General features: G+C 51.5%; 1 protein-coding gene across 7 annotated transcripts in view; it reads left to right on the top strand.

Moving 5' to 3' along the window:
• Nucleotides 1-17,072, top strand: part of SFMBT1 (Scm like with four mbt domains 1) — a 108,777-nt gene that overhangs the window by 53,421 nt on the left and 38,284 nt on the right. For all 7 annotated transcript variants that reach the window (XM_075547516.1, XM_075547514.1, XM_075547512.1 and 4 more), the window contains one exon: nucleotides 10,947-11,076. In XM_075547516.1, the coding sequence (XP_075403631.1) occupies nucleotides 11,049-11,076 (28 nt within the window). In that variant the 5' untranslated portion in view covers nucleotides 10,947-11,048. The remainder of the gene's footprint in view (nucleotides 1-10,946; nucleotides 11,077-17,072) is intronic.

The following is a 17,072-nucleotide window of genomic DNA, read 5'->3' as shown; positions in this document are numbered from 1 at the left end:
AGAATCGACCCAGTGGCAGCAGTGTAATTAATGCTCCTTGGGTGAGGAGACGTGACATGATTTCAGGGGAGTAAGGTTTAAATATGTTTCTAAAGATCTGCTAAATCAATGCCCTGAGGAACTTATCTGCTGCTTGCGTGTGCTTTATGTCATGTGAGTTGCCCATTAATCATCACAGCAGCTTTCCAAAGTGCGTATGTTCATACCCTGTAGCCAGTAGATCGGGTGTGCTGGCGCGTGCCCCCAGCCGACACTGGCTCACAGTGACGTGACCCATGTGACCGACCCAGCAGAGCTGCCGGCCCCCGTGCGTTTTCCTGGGCTGTTGTTTGAGGCATAGGGCCTTTCTTTCTGGTTCAAACCGCTGCCCTTTCAAGTAGCAGCCGGTGCTCGACCATCATGCCACCAGTCAGCGGGGTTTAACCCTTTAAATGAATGGCCAGTCCAGCATACTGTCACTTGTTCCCCTTTCTAGCACCTGGGTTATTATCACTTGTTTCCGTTTCTGGCAGCAGGGCTTTGTGACTGTCTGCTGTCGCAGGGAGGAGTATTTTGCCCCACTCATCGATGGGGACAGACGTGCAGAGCCAAAGTGCCACCCGAATTCCCTCGAGGCCCCTGCACTGGCCGTGCTTGGAGGTCATCTGTAGGACAATGACTGCGTACCGTCTCCCTGTCTCTGCCAGCTCAGCCTCTTTGCCCCCAGAGCCCTCTTCCTCTGTGCCTCAGAGCGACTGCTGTCCATCCATCTCATACAGAAGATGCATTCTCGGTCAAGGGAGCCCAGTCGCCTAGTTTAAGGAGGACTTCATTCGTCTCGATTTAACCTTCAAAGCTGTGTCCATGTTCCCCCAGGCTCAGTATAGCCAGTAAATCTGGTTTCCAGGAAGAATTACAAGCTCTGTTCTGCAATTGCAACCCCCCGCCCCACCTTTTGGAGGCCATCTGCTTTTTACAAGTGTCTGTTTCCTTGTCTGTAAAACGGGGTGATGATGTACTAGTTACATAGAATAGTTAGGATTAGATAAGATTCTTCATTGTTTTGTTCAACTATTCAATCTAGAAGACCAGGCACACAAATTATAGGGACTCAAATATTGTTTCTTTTTTTTCTTCAAGGCCAGTAAGTGTTTGTCAAGTTGGAATGACGTTTCTGATCTGTTGCTTGACGTAAGAAGGTGTAGAAATAACACCCACGAGATGACGGGATTGTGGGGGGGGGTGAGAGCCATTTGGAGTGGATGCAGCTGTCATGTCATCGTCTGAGGGCAGGCCTTGTCATGGCCAGGCATCATTTCTCCCTGTGTTCCTTTCGTCGTACTGTTGAAGCTGGTACGTTTCAAGGCAGGGCCTGCGTCGGTGACTCGGATGGCTCCCTCTTTACTTAATCAGAGCAGAGACGGAGGGCTGTTTCAACATGTGTGGTCTTGTCTAAACTCTGGAGGGATTCACACTACCTCCAGCTTAAAAGATAATGTCCTAGGATTGATTGTGGTGATGATTGTACAACTCTCCTTGATAGGATTGAATTACTAAAGTGTCTGACATGTGGATGAAACATGACAATAAAACTGTTGAAAAACAAAGAGAGAAACACAACGTAAAAATGATCAAGAAATGATCTGTAAATGCATCTGTCCAGTTTGGTGCACTTAAGGATATGTCACGTCCGTGGTTCAGCAAGCTCGGTATCAAGCATCAACCGAGAAGTTGCGCAGGGCCCGCGGATGAATTCATAATTGCCGTGGGGGGACAAGTGAGTGGTGAGCTAGTGGGCGGGAGGTTTCCAACCTTATCGTAGTATGAATTAGACTTATTGGTGCCTGGAAAATTCAATAGCTACGTGTTAAGAAAGGCTTGGACACTTTGACATTGAAGTGCCTCTGAGGTCTTGTAACTGGGGTTCTAACAAAAGCAGGCCCCTGTCCACTTTGATGTTGGGGGGCCACCACGTCTGACCAATTAACCTGGGAAGGTGGACCGTCAGTGCGAGAATAAAGCCGGCAAGAAGGTCCCCGAGGGGAAGAAGGAAGGCGTCTCTCTCCCGAGCTGCCCTAGAGATGGCAGGACCTCCCAGTGAAACACAGCAAGCAAAGATAGCCTTGCATGGGTACCAAGATAGGCGTTCTTCATCGAAAACAGCAACAAACAGCTCCTGAGAACTGGAGGAGCCATCTGCTGTAGTGGGGAAGGCAACCCTATTGGCTGCACCTTGCATGGGAATTCCTGACTTTACTTCCTTAATCCCTTCCCCTGCGCACGTCCTTGATTCAGCCAGGGGCACCTCCATCCTTCCAGTTGTTAGAGCCGGCCCCCAACCACGGCCTTCTACCCGAACTTATCAGCACACTCGCTCTTCCGCTGCCCTGCCCTGGGTGCAGCCAGCAGCACCTCTGGCCCAGATTCTTCATAAGCTGGTGACTTCTGTGACATCTGCTTTCAACATAGCTGCCCACTGAATGACCCTCTCATCAGGTCAGTCAGTTAACAGCCCCGCTCTGCTCAGAAGCCTCCAGTGCCTGCACAAGTGTGTACCCTCTGACTGCCTGATAGCTACCTCCCTGAGCTCACCTGACACCTCTGTCCTGGTGGTTCCTCAATCACAGGGGCTTCAAACATGCCCCTGCAGGACCTCTCTGCTGCCTGGAGGCCCACGTGGCAGACTTCCTCACTGTCCTCACACATTGGTTCTCATCCCCTTACCCTCATGAAGGATAAGGTCGCACTTGGTCACACTGTCTCCCCCCCTCCCCCAGCATTTATTTTCATTGAGTGCACTACACATCTTGTGTGGGTTGTCTTACACACCACACCAGAGTCGTGAGTTTCAGGGGGCAGGGTGTTTTATTTGCTCACCTGGAGCGCGGTGTGCGGCAGACGGTATGTGCCCCGTACCTAACAATGGACTCATTCAGAAGGGAGCCCAGTGACAGGGCGCAGTCTCACGATCGTTGACTCAGACATTTCTTTCAGTGAAGGATGGGGTAGTCATGGAAAGTTCTAGAAAAGAGTGGGACTGCTGAGGAGAAATCGACACCTGTGGGGCCCGCAGCCGAGATGCAGGGTCCGTCTGCACGAACACAGGTGGCCTCACCCGACTCTGCCACCCTGCCCTCTGCCTGGTCCTGCTGCACTCCTTAATGGGTATCTCGGTGGCTTCGCCCCCCCAGCCCGTCTTTTCACATCATAGGCTTCTCTCTGAAAGTTGGAATAGTGGTATATATTTTAAAAGCTCACGTGTGTCCTGGAATATGGTGTCTATTTCTACAGCTTTATCGAGATTAGTTCACGTACCATAGAGCTGCTCTGTTGATAGTGGCTGGTGTTTAGCGTGTTCGCTGAATTATGCGATTGTTATTGCAGTTAATTTTGTCATGTTTCAATGCCCCCACCCCTCCCGAAAAACCCTAAAAACAACAAAACCCTGCACATCTTTGCAGCCTTGCCTCCACGGTCCTCTCCCCAGCCCAGCGCAGCCACTGGTGTCCGCGTGCCTACCGTCTGCCTCTGTAGAGCTGCTCAGTCTGTACCCTTCTCACCGAGGGCCTCGCACGACAGGGGCCTCTCTCAGACTGGTTCCTTTCACTTGGTGCGCACAGTTTGCGAGGTCCCCCGTGTGATCCGCACACACTCCGCATTGTGACTTCCCAGGCTGACTGAGGCCCGTGGTCTGGCTGTGTCACGTTTTATCTGAATCGTTGCCTTTTTCTTCACGGCATGAACAGTGCTGCTCTAGCGTTTGAGCAAAGCGTTGGCGTGGGCGCGAGCTTTCATTTCTCCCACTGCACCCACGGGCAGAAGAGCTGGGTCGCATGTAGCTCTCTTCACTAGGAAGCGCCAGACGGGCCTAATCAGTCCCCCTGGCTTCACATTCCCTCTCCAGGAGAGCAGAGCCACCTGATGAATATTAGGGGCCCTCGAGGTCTGTAGGTGGGGTGGGGAGGTGCTCTCCAGGGGGACAGGGGGATCCTGCCTGAGGTTGACCCATCTCTCTGGCTATATTTTCTAGTGTGCTCTTGACCCCCGCTGCCCTGGCCTCCTTGCTGTTCTGAGAACACAGCTCATTCGGGGCTCTCCCATTAGGACCCCTCTTTGCCTTGACTTTTACCTCTGCCTGGACCGTCCTGTCTTCAGAGAGCTCCTCCATGTCTTTGTCCGGATGTGCAGGCCTTCTCCTGAAGCCCCTTGGCCCCACCCCCGGGAACTGACCCCTGAGGCCTCACCACTCCCAAGCCTCCTGCTAACCACGATTAGAAAACACCTTCTCCCCCACTGAAGCGCGCCCTTCACGAGGGCTGCGATCCCATCTGTCACCTGCCATGGGGACTCCTGGAGCCGGGATGAGGCCTGATGCATGCTGGGTGAGCCCGTCACGATGTGGTTAGGAAATAGTACCTTCCATGTTCATAGCTGCATTTAGCTTCCCTTCAAGCATATCCCTGTTTCCTCATCATAAAAGCATCCAATAATGCAGATACATATTTAAAAATTATTTTACATGAAAAAAAAGGGTCCTGACCCCGGAGCCAGGCTTTCCCCCCGTGGTAAACCAGCAGGAGGAGGATGAGGACACAGGGACAGTCCAGTGTCTTCCTTGGGGTTGTCACGATGCTTGTGGTTCCAGTTTTTACTTTCCACTGGGTGTTTTTCTACAGCAGACACCAGAAGTAGAATTGTTGGGAGAGAGGAAAGGCCAAGTGCTGTTTTCCGAGTAAAATGTCTGCCCAGGTACTCTGTAAGGAGAGTCTCTAGGCTCCATCTCTCCCCCACAGCGAGGGTGCTCAGCCTCTGATCTCTGTCAGCCCGAGGAAAGTCCCCTTTCAGTCGCTGAGGGTGCACACTCACAGTTCTGTATGACTTGGGGTTTGTATTTCTGCAAAGTCCCTGTTTGTACCTGGCCTTTAAGTTTATGAAGTTTTTTCCCTCTATCAGTGATGTCCAGGATGTTCTGTGATTTTGGCTGTAAGTCTATGTCCGTCCGTCACGCACACTGGCAATATTTGATTTCGGTTTTCGCTGCTGCTGTCCGCAGGTTCCACTGGGTCACTTCTGACTCAGCGACCTGGCCTGCGCCGACCTCTCCAGGGATGACCCATTGTTGCAGCCTCTGCGTCAGCTGTCCATCTGGATGGACTACCTCGCGTTCGCTGACCACCTCCTTTTGGAAGCACGGTCCAGAGCTTGTCTTTTACAAGTCGTTTACGGAGTCTTTCTGGCCATCGCACATTTCAGATGTGCCTGTTATTGACCCGTCTTTTTCTCTTGGCTTCCTTGCAGAAGGAGCTCTGCACTGCTCTCTCGGGGTGACAGCCACATGCTCACCTGCTCTCTCAGGGTGTTTGGAATCTTGTTTTCCATGGTTTCCTCTTTTAACTCACCTCAGAGTGATGTATATGACAGTATGATGTCAGAGTTCCAACACCCCCCCCCCAAAAAAAATAAAAAGGGACAGCTCACCAGTTCTTTGTTGATGTGCTGCCCCTTCCTGGGAAAGGAGTGCCATCCGTCCCACATGTGCCCTCAGGCACCTTGTGCAGCTTCATCGTCGTGCCCTGCCCTTTCTCATGCGAGAGCTGCAGGATTTCAGTGTTTTCAAGGAGGAGCTTGTCCCATGTACCTGAGTGTATGGGCCAGAGTGTACATTTTCTCTTCTCGGGGCATGTTAGGATTAGCTCATCTCTGTCGAGATTTTGATGGGAAAGAAACCCAGGTCTCTAGCACAATCTTTAATGGTCGAGTCGTAATGGCTCCCTGTATGTTTATCCCATCTTTTATTAGACAATGATTGGTCCAAAATGATCATCCTTTAACATATTGGCCTTATCATTTGGCTTCCTTAAAAAAAGTCCAGGTATTCGTGAGTTCTAGGTTTTGTCAGAAACTTTTAATGGCTTTATAAGTTTATTTGTACTAGTTTGCTAGGTACAATAGGACAAACATGCCCGGTGTTGGGGCTACATAATCACAAACATGTTTACTTAGGGTCAGTTTCTAATGCAAGTGGTGTGGGTGACTAAGAGGTGTACGTCACAGTGCTCAAAACACTCTGACTTTATCTGACTTAATTCAGTATTTCCTTAACTCCCTCGCCAGACATGGAGCAGCAGCAGTAGGCTAAAAACAATAAAAAGTAACCCCAACAAGTGAAACAATGGGAAGTCTCTCCCACTCATAATTAGTTACACTGACATCGGGCAGATGGAAGTGTTGAGACTGCCTTCGTGGAGTGGGACGTACGGAGTCGGGGGGTGGGGTGTGATGGCCACCAGGAATGAATCTACACGGGGTGGGGGAAGGGGGACAGCAACTCTACCGCTAACCTGTACTGTCGAGCAGAGTACCCAAGCACAGAAAGCCCCCTTTCCTGGGTTCTTGGTATCTGCCATGTTCAACAGCATATCCTGAATTTGGGGTGTGGTGTCTGCTGACTTTTTGTCGAGCAGAGGCAGAGGAATCCGAGTTCAAATTCGTCTGCTGTCTGGTAAATGTGTCCATCCCACTGCCATGGATCCCCTTGGCCTCGTAGTTGTCCTGTAGACTGCAGAACTGCACCAACGTACGGGTCTTCTGAGACCAGGCAGAATGCCAGTCTTTCCTGAGCAAGTGACCTGGTCTCTCTTTCTCCCCGTGGAGTTGCTGGTGGGTTTGAACCGCTGCTGCCTAGTTGGCAGCCTACGTGCTCAACCCACCATGCCCCAGGCTCCTGAGGACCAGCCTAGATGTGGGCTGCCCTGAGACGCCATCATTCTCCCCACGTCATTTGTGCCAGGCGTGAGACTATCTGTCTGAGGATCCTTCCTAAGACAGAAACATGAGTTTCTTACTCAGCACCTTGTCTTGGCCCCCAACCCTGCACACTGGCACAAAGCCAGGCAGTGCTGGCTCAGAGTATGTGCCCCGCCCTCCCCAACCCACCCACACAGTGACCACAGGGGAAAGCACAGGAGCGTGCTCATCTGTTGTTAAAATGATTCCTAGGTGGTCTTGAAGGATTCCATGGTGGTTCTTTATGGATGGATCCAGAGAAATGAAGCCACTCCTTCGGTGGGTGTGGTCTTCTCTGTACGAGAGCTGCCCACCACTAAGACTCGCTGTGCAGACATTTCTGAATGAGGAATTCACACCTGTCAGGGTTCATTCTAGGGCCGTTTTCTCACACTTGACATCAAAGCTAGTTACACAAAATGAGCTTTGTTTTCAAACTTTCACGCACTTCTTATGAGTATTACCATCTCCTCTGGCTTTATGAGAGCCCCCTGCACCCCTGCACTAAACCGCCCCACTGTTTAGTTCGCTAATCGAGCTATTATAGACGAGATGAGCCTAGTCTGTATGCGTCCACCGGGACGTCATGTAAACAGCCCTTCGTGTGCTTTGGCCACTCAGGGCAACTCGAATATCGAGTAAGATAAGCAAAGGCAGAAAGCACGAGTGGAGGCATGTCCCACAGGGACTTTCAGCCACTGTGGGGTGTGCGTTCTTCCCACCTCGTGCCTTTTGACTCTGGATCTGGTTTATTTCTTGTCGTTATCACCGCATTTGTTTGTGTTTTAAATGCTGTATGCTTCTCTGCACTGAGCACTCTAGCACTCTGGCAGTTTGTAGACATAGACGGTGGGTGAGTCACCTCAAAGGCCAGCGAGCCTGCAGCTATGTATTGAGCACTGACCGTGTTCTGTGAAATCCCCGCTGAAATGTGATGGCTTGGTGGGTCGTGGTGACTCACTGGGTTTGTGCTGCAGGCATCGGAGCCTGTTGACTCAGCCTTGACTGCGGTGACTGTGAGCTGCTGCTTTTCATGCGTTGCCTCAGTCCTACCCTGGAAGGTAGGTGCAGTGCTGTTCTCCCTTTCCAGACGAGGCGGCAGGCACAAACAGGCCACAGCATTTGCCCAGCATCCTGTCGCCAAGTTAGCAGTGGGCTCCGCATTTTAAAACTTGGAAATTACTCTTCCCTTGAGTATTTCACTCAGCATCATGCCTAACATGTCTGCTTTGATGAGCCCACCTCCTGGTGGTTATGGCCTATCTCCCAAATGCAGACAAAAGAAGCCAGACCAGCTGCCCTTGCGTTGACTCTTAGGAGAACCGTGCTCTGTGGGGTTTCCAGTGGCTGCTGTTGGGGAAGCAGGCTACTAGGCCTTTCCCCTGCTGCCCTGTGGGTGGGCATGGCCACCTGCTTTCGATTAGCAGTGAGCCCCTCCCTCTCTGCACCTCCCAAAGACAACTCTGTCCTAGTACAAGCAGTCATCCTGACCGCTTGCCATCAACTTGGTTCTGACTCATGGGGGGCCTGGCCTCCTGGGGCGCGGTGGAGCTCTGTCCTGTGGGGTTTCCAAGGAAGGCTGTGGACTTTGGGGTGCTGGCTTTCAGACCCGCACCTTTGGGCAGGTTTGAGCTGTCGACCTCGCAGCTAGTAGCCGGGCGAGGAACTGTCCGTGCCTCCATTTACGTTAGGCCTGTGATTATATTCTGAATTAGCACCCCGTACTTTCATACATAGCCCTTCTGTTGTTTTAAACCATCGTCTTCTGTGTTCATACCGGTACTTTCCCATCTAGCACTTAAATGGTTTCAATGCATTGACTTAATTTCTGTCTCCCTCCCCATAATAGGAAATAAGCTTCATGATAACTGGAGCCACATCTGTCTTTATTTCTTTAACCCGCCCCAGCCTCTGGAATAAAGAGTGCAGAGGACAGGCCCATTCTGGGCGTGGGGTGAAGTCCCCGGAGAGGGAAGTGTGATTATTAGCTCGTGGCATTGTTCTGTGTCCTCATTAGGACGGCTGGGTGGTTTTCTGACTCGTCTTCAGGGTTTCATGACAGCAGGGCTGCCCTGGTCTGACTTGTTGGAATTGAGGGGAAGTTTTAAGCCACCAAAACCCTTGGTTGTCATGGAGCCCTTGGGGTGCAGCTGGGTGAGTGCTGGGCTGCTACCTGCAAGGTTGGCAGTTCAAACCCACCAGCTGCTCTGAGGGAGAAAGCGGAGGCACGGAGACCCCTGTCGGGTTGGCTGTGGGTGGGTGCAGGTTAACAGCAGAGCAGGTAACTGTGGCTCCTCCAGGTGTCCTGAGCTGGGAGCTGCTCTGAGGCTCCAGGTCTCCCTATCGAGTCTCCAGTAGCTGTTCTGTCCGGGAGGATGGGTCCCTGTACTTGTGCTGTGTGGTACGGCCAGGGCGGGGGCATTGGAAGGGACATCTGTCGGGGTAGCCAGCATTTTTAGTTACGGAAATTTTACATATTCATGTTTAAATGTTTAGATTAGAATATGTTAAAATTGCATATATCTATGCCCACACCCTATGCAGATGAAGACCTTGACATGATTGGTCTGTGTGAGATGACAGAGCTAGTGACCAGTAAAGCGGGAGCGACCACCTAAGTGTTCTGCCCCGTTTGAAGCCCTTGCACTTTGATTTAGGTGACTTGTACTTTTCCAACGGGCATATTTGAACTTGTATTTTCCCAGTGATTAGATTTTTTGGTGAGTGAGGCTCCAGCGTATACCCAGCCCCCATAGGAACATTGCGTAGTCACTCAGCCCTGCAGAACATCACCCCACAGCTGAGCCCCTTCCTGTTCCCCTCACAGACTTCTCTCTCGGGGCTGTTGCCCTGGAGTGAGTTCCAATCAGGCTTCCCTGTAGCAGCTCTGTCCACACCACCACTGCCACTGCCACCCTCACCCCCACCTCCCCGCCACCCCATTGAATGTGCTTTTTCTAAGATATTGCCAAACCCAAACCTGCTGCTGCCACCAAGTCGGTTCTGACTCATAGCGACCTGCCAGGCCAGGCCAGAACTTACCTTTGGGTTTTTCTGAGGTGGGTTGACCTGCTGGCCTTGAGGTTAGCAGCCCTGCTTGTAACCACTGGGCCACCACGTGTCAAACACGTACAAAGAAGAGGCAAGAATCTCCGCAGAAAGAGGTGTCCCCTGGGTGGCACAGGTGGTTAAGGGGAGCGCATCTGGGTGCTAACCACAAGGTTGGAGGTTTGAGTCCACCCAAAGGGACGTGGGAAGAGAGGCTGGCAGTGGACCTCCCCTCTCAGACGTGGAGCGAGGCCCTCAGGGCTGGAATCCTGTTCTGGGTCTACAAACACGAGGCCGACTGACTGGCCACCTGAGGGGGCCAGGGAGGGGTTGCCAGGGACCGGAGGCTTCCTTGTAGATCCATGGGGATGTTTCTAGACATTACACAACTCTGTAAACCAGAAGCGATGGAGTATTTGAAATGAGACGTTCCGATGGCATAGGAGTTATATTTTATTTATTTTAAGGATCATTTTATTGGGGGGCTCTTACAGCTCTTATAACATTCCATACATCAGTTGTATCAAGCAATTGGGTGTATATGTTGCCATCACCATTTTCTAAACATTGCTTTCTACTCGGGCCCGTGAGTTAGTTTTGAAGAAGAGAGGGGTTCCGAGCTCCGATGGAGGGTCTCTACAATGTCGTGTAGCTATAGTTGGTACATTTCAGAGCGCTGGCCCAGCCAGTATCCTCAGTACCTTTTGCTTACTCTAGACAAGTGACATTTTGTTAAAGGAACACAGGATGTCCAATCTAACCCTTTGCTGAGACACAGCATTGAAAACTGACACCGCCCTGCCCCCGTGTGCCGCCAGAAGCTGGTTGTTGGTGGCGAATGAGGGTGTCTGGCACCGTGCTCTAAGTTTAAAGCACCACACATACTACGTCCGTTTGCTGTGATTTTTAAGGTATCAAGACTTTTGTAGATACCCACACGCAAGCTACAAAATCACAAAAGGTGTCACTGTCTGTTTTGCTGCCATGCTTTTGTTTTGGACCCCTCTGTTCCCCGTTTGAACCGGGTGGTGATGGGTGCCTTCACCTGCCTTAGCAGCCACCTGAGTGCTGTGTCTCGTGACCGCGTGCCTGGGCGGCCGGCGGTTGACTGAAACTCCCTCTTCTTCTTTCAGCACTTCCGTGTGGACCCTTTGGACAGACCCATGAGACGCGGGGGGAGTCACGAGATCGCAGCAGGACCGTAAGGCCTGTCCGCGGCCCCACAGCCTGTGGAGATGAACGGGGAGCAGCAGCTTGATGCAGGTACTGGCTCTCCTGGGGCGCGGAATCGGGTGTCTGCCCATCGCGGCGCGTGCGGTCTGAGGTCTGACTTGCCTTTCTATCTGGCACTACGGTTTTGCTGACAGTGTCTGCTGAGCCAAACAAGTCACTTCTGATAGACGGGCTTCTCTTTTGAAGCGAACATTTTGGTTTGACTGTGGCTTTCTCGTTATTCAAGGATTGTTATGGGGGCCCGGGAAGGGGCACAGATGCAGCAGGGATGGGCTCCATGGATGGGTTTCTCTGTGCATGGGCTCAGGATGGGTTTTCAGTTCCTGGAAACAACAAATCAGGATGCTGTGGATAACTGCGGACCCATGATTGTGTTTTTCTAGGATCAATTTCCGGGTCGTACGGTAGGCATGTGTTTAGCGAAGAAACTGCTAAACTAATTCTCACATTGGCCGTTCCATTTGACAGCCCCACTAGAAATGTAGGAAAGAGCTGGTCTTTCACAGCCACACCACTGTTTCCAGTTCATAGCTGTTCTTATTTCAGTCTTTCTTCCTGGTGTGCGTGAGCTCATGAGTAGACAGCTCCGTGGTTTCAGTTGTGCAGCCCGAGTCAGTCGAATTCTGGAACATTCAGCACCCCAAATGGAGAGTATCAGCAGTACCTCTGTGTTGTCTGCTCTCCCTGGCCCTTCCCACCCTATACGGTGGGTCCAGACTCCTATCTCCAAGAGTGTGCCGACGATAATACTTTAAAAAGGGTTCTGGCGGTAAATCCGTGGAGAACTACCAGACATGTAAGCTGGATTCCAGAAAGGATGTGGGGCAGGGGACAACAGTACTGATGTCAGGTGGATCTTGGCTGAAAGCAGAGGGTGCCAGGAAGATGTTTGCCTCTGTTTCATTGACTGTGCAAAGGCCTTTGACTGGATTCTAGCACATTATGGACAATGTTGCAGAGACCAGGAATTCCAAAACACTTCCTGGGCTTTTGTGGAGCCTGCACGCAGACCACAAGGCACTTGGAACAAGGGGGAACCATGTGGTTTACAGTTAGCCCAGGGTTGTATTCTTTCACCGTATTTATTCAGTCTGTGGGCTGAGCAGCAGGACTGGGTGGGGAGGGAGCTGGACTCCGTCAGGATTGGAGGGTGGTTCCTAAACAACCTGCAGTCCAAGCTGACACAACCCTGCCTGCAGGAGGAAAGGACGAAGATGCATGTCTGCTGCTGAATTCAGGCGGGTCCCATGTCAGCACAGAGAAAATAAGCCCCCTCCTTCCTCCCCCCCCCCCCCCCCCCGCGCACAGGGAGCAGCACTGCGATAAGGGGGAAAGGATTTCATTTTCCATGGAGCCACAACAAATGCCCACTGGCCAGACCTGCCGCCAAAGACCCCTTTAAGGTGTGGGGAAAGCGAGAGCACTGCTTTGAGGTCCAGGTGTGCTTGGCCCCAGCCTCAGCCTTTCCTATCAGCCCACACGCATGCAAGGGCTGGACAGTGATTACGGAAGAATGCGGACAACGGATGTGTTTGAATTATGGTCACAGTGAGACTCATCTCACATCTCTTGGATGTGTGGTCGGGAGGGGCTGGCCCCAAATAAGGACATGACACTTGGTAAAACGGGGGACAGCAGGCGGGAGGACGCTCCTCCACGAGCGGGTGAGCGATGCGCTGCAGCAGGCGTTCTGGGACCTGGACATGGTTCTGTTGTGTTGTTGAGCGTGTGTGTGGCCGTGCGTGATGAGTCAGACCCCCTCAGCGGCCCTGGGGGCCATGACAGCAGGGGCTGATGGTGTTGAACATCTTGGACGAGCTCATGAGCCGTTGGGACGCCTTCTCGCTCAGGAGAGCAGGCCCTTGAGCTCTTTCACCAGTTTCCAGGTCGCCGTGGGTCCTCTGTTGTTGAGTTCCACCAGTTCTCTGTGTGGTTTCCAGACAGTGTTCCTTCTGTAGCCCGTCTTCACACTTTTGGATGGGGTCCTGTGAAGCATCAATGTCTTCTCTAAAAATCATTTTATTTGGGGGCTTGTACAGCTCTTATCACAATCCATCCATCCACCCATCTATTATATCCAGCACATCTGTGCACAGGTTGCCATCATCATTCTCAAAACATTTTCTTTCTGCTTGAACCCTTGGTATCAGCTCCTCATTTCCCCTCCCTCCCTCCCTCCCTCCCTCATGAACCCTTGATAATTAAAAAAATTTTTTTTTGCTATGTCTTACACTGACCAATGTCTCCCTTTACCCACTTTTCTGGTCTGTCCGCCAGGGAGGGGGTTATGTATAGATCCTTGTGTTCGGTTCCTCCTTTCTCTCCCACCTTTCCCTTACTCTCATTGGTCCTGAGGGGTTTATCCGTCCTGGATTCCCTGTGTTTCCAGTTCCTATCTGTGACAGTGTGCATCCTCTGGTCTAGCCAGATTTGCAAGGTAGAATTGGGATCATGATAGTGGGGAGAGGAAGCATTAAAGAACTAGAGGAAAGTTGTATGTTTCCTCATTGCTACACTGCACCCTGACTGGCTCATCTCCTCTCTGTGACCCTTCTGTAAGGGGATGTTTAGTTGCCTACAGATGGGCTTTGGGTCCCCACTCCGCACTCCCCCTCATGCACAATGATGTGATTCTTTTGTTCTTTGATGCCTGATACCTGATCCCATTGACACCTCATGATCACACAGGCTGGTGTGCTTCTTCCATATGTGGGCTTTGTTGCTTCTGAGCTAGATGGCCACTTGTTTACCTTCAAGCCTTTAAGACCCCAGACGCTATACCTTTTGATAGCTGGGCTCCATTAGCTTTCTTCACCACACTTGCTTATGCACCCGCTTTGTCTTCAGCAATCTTGTCGGGAAGGTGAGCATTATGGAAAAGCATCAATGTTTCCAATTGAATCCAATGTATCTACTTATTTTCCTTTTCTTTTGTGCGGCTGCCTCTGATATCACCTCTAAGAGACAGTTAGTGGCCTAGTTCAAGATCATGGAACTTGACCCTTGGGTTTTCTCCTAGGAGATTTATACTGTTCTTATGTTGAGATCTTTGATCCATTTTGAATGATTTCTTTTCCCGTGTGCACGTCTGTTGAAGACCGTTGCATTGCCTTGGGGGCTCTTGGTAAAACCCGTGGGGTGTATCGCAGTACCATGTGCCCTCTCACATGTCTCAGGCCTTTCATTGTGTTGATTGCAGCAGTGGGACCTTGATTCACACCATGGGGCCTGGGGGGGGGGGGAGGCGCGTGGAGGCGGGGAGCTCTGGTGGCAAAGGGGCCAGGAGCCAGGTTGCTGACTGCAGTGCCAGCTGTTCGAAACCACTGACCGCTCTGCCAGAGAAAGACAGGGTTTTCTCCTCACACGATGAGTCAGTTTCAGAAACTCACAGGGCAGTTCTACCGGCCCTGCAGGGTCCTCTGAGTTGACCTCAATACGCTGGCAGTGTGTGTGGGGTTTGGGGCAATGCTGGAAGTGCCCCAACGCAGAGAGAAGCCGTGATGGGACAGGGAAGAGAAAGAATCGCTTGACAGTGCCTGGATGGAGGTTGTCCGCTGCCGCCCCTGCCATCTTGAGGCACAGGAATCCAGGTAGGGGCCATACAAATGAAGAGAAGCCACACAGTCCCCACTGCAGCCGCGTGGCTCCAGCAGGTGCAGATGCCGCACCTTCCATGGAGCGCCTGCTAAGTCCCGTCCGTAACAGGCAGCTCTTCTGCGGGTGCAGGATTGCTGTAGCAAAGTGTGCCTCTAGAGTCTGATATGATTTGAGAAAAAGTAAAGTCCTTGCGTGAAGGCTGAAAGCACAGAAGGAAGGTGAGCGGTTTCAAGCTGGAGACTTCAGTACCAGTAAAGGGGGGGGGGGTTGGTCATTTTTGGAGATCTGGCTGAGAGGAGCCCAGAGTCACAGCCAGTCAGCAGGGTGGGTTCACTGGCTGTTTGTGAGAGGAGGTGGTTGTCTGCTCCTGTCAGAGTTTACAGCCTCAGAAGCCCTAGGAAAGAGCTTTTACTCTCTCCTGCAGGATCTCTGCGAGCCGAAATCGACTTGATGGCAGTGAGTTTGGTGTCTGGTTGCCTTAAAACCATCCAGATAACGGGAGAAGCCTGCTTGGCTGGCCAAGAGGCTGTAGGGAAGTTGGGGAACTCTTGAATCATCGGGGAGAAGAGGAGGTGTGCTTGAAACAGAAGTGCGTTATTCTGGGGGGAACGATGTCGCTGTGGACCCTTGTGAATGAGGAAGAGCAGTGACCACCGGGATGTAAGGCAGGAAGGGACAGGCTAGCTCTCCTGATCTGTGCAAACACAGTTGGGCTGGTCAGGAGCGTCCTCCTCTTGAGAGCCGCCAGCTCGCAGGCCCTGGATGGGACACGGTGAACACCGCTGCCAGTGTCTGGATCACACAGCATCCTGCTCCGGGAAAACCCTGCTTCTGCACAGGGCCATCGACTCTGTCTTGGAGGCAGGAAGCACCTGCCCGTAAGGAGCTGCTTTAAGACTCTTTTGATACTGGACGCAGGGTGGCCCTGCTGTGCAGAGCCTCATTTTCCTAAGTGGTAGTCTGAGATCACCGTCTGGTTCTGGGGTGTCCTCATCGATGAGCTTGGCGTTCCTTTCAGGCCTCATCCATCATCGCTGCTGGGAAGAGCATATGATGTGAAGCAAGAAAATGATAGTCTTTTAGTAATATAATTTTAACTTAACAGATAAGACTTTTATTTCTCATAATTTTCCTTTCGATAAAGTTTTTATTTGTTCATGATACTGATACCATTACCTGTTTTTACCCTTTGACATACCTTATAAATGTTTCAGAACACCAAGGCCAACCTTCCAAATGTCAGAAGATAACAGTGTAGTCAGTTTAAGATTCCTTTTGGCTTTCTTTGCTTCCAAATACACCTCCTAGAGGTTTACTTTTGAACACAATTTAAAGCAATCATGTGTGAGTGTGTGTATGTATGTATGTGTATGTGAATGTATTGTGTGTAGAAGTGTATGTGTGAATATATCGTGTGTATTTGGGGTGAGTGTGGTGTAGCCCCTCCCCAGCAGTTAGACCCATTTGTCTAAACTCATTTTCAATTTTCAGAGTTTATTTTTCCCCTCTGATTTGTCTTTCTATCTAGTTCCAAAGTTGAAATTCGGCAGCAAGGTGCCATCCTACTTCTATCCTGATACTTAGGCTAGCCCCAAACCCACCCCATCCTTAAAGTATCATGTTGGTGAGTTTTTACTGTATTTTCCCATCGCTTAGTTTTAGAATACAGCGGACGCTCCGGAGGAGGGCAGGAGAGAAAACAATAAAGGAGAGCTCTGCCCAGGGGTCTCCTGGGGCTTGGCCACAGATTTCATTTCTCAGGCGGCTGGGCAAGTGCACAGACAGAATATGCCTCCTTGAAAACCAGAACCTTATGTTAATTGACAAGACAAGAGCCAGTGTGACGGCTCACAGTCTCACCCCCCACCCCCACCGCGCCGTGCCCCTCGGGTCTAAAGAATGGTCTGAGCGCCCGAGAAAGGGGGATGTGGACTTGGAGCGGACATGGGTTCTCTAGTGACTCCAAGCACGAACGAGTATGAGCACATGTCTTAGTGTTTGTATTCTGTGCGCACTCACAGACACACACCCACGCGTGAGTGACAGAAAAACTCAGGGGTAAACTTGCTGCTTTCTCTGAGCAGACCCTGCTGCCTGTAGGGCTGGCCTCGTCTCTGGGCAGCTGGGCAGCACGCGCTCCCCGTCGATGGACGTCAGGGGTGTTTCCAGACTGGGTGGCACAAGTGGCGGCTGCAGTAAAGAGCCTGGTACTTCGGTCTTTCCCGGTTTTTTGCCAGCTTGTCTCTGGGATAGATTTTCAGGAATGGGATTGCTGGAGCCAGAGTACTTACGTCCATAAATCTGCCAGCTGTTGCCAGCTTCTCCCCAGAGGAGCGTGCCCTCGCCCACGTGTGAGCACAGCCTTGTCCCAGTGGGGTGCTCTCAAACTCCGGCCCCTCCCTCATCTGATAAATGAGCCCTAGTTTTGC

This window comes from Tenrec ecaudatus, chromosome 4, assembly GCF_050624435.1.
Source record: "Tenrec ecaudatus isolate mTenEca1 chromosome 4, mTenEca1.hap1, whole genome shotgun sequence".
Classification (NCBI taxonomy): domain Eukaryota; kingdom Metazoa; phylum Chordata; class Mammalia; order Afrosoricida; family Tenrecidae; genus Tenrec; species Tenrec ecaudatus.
The sequence above is the reverse complement of the archived record's forward strand: the minus strand, read 5'-3'. Positions and strand labels throughout refer to the sequence as shown.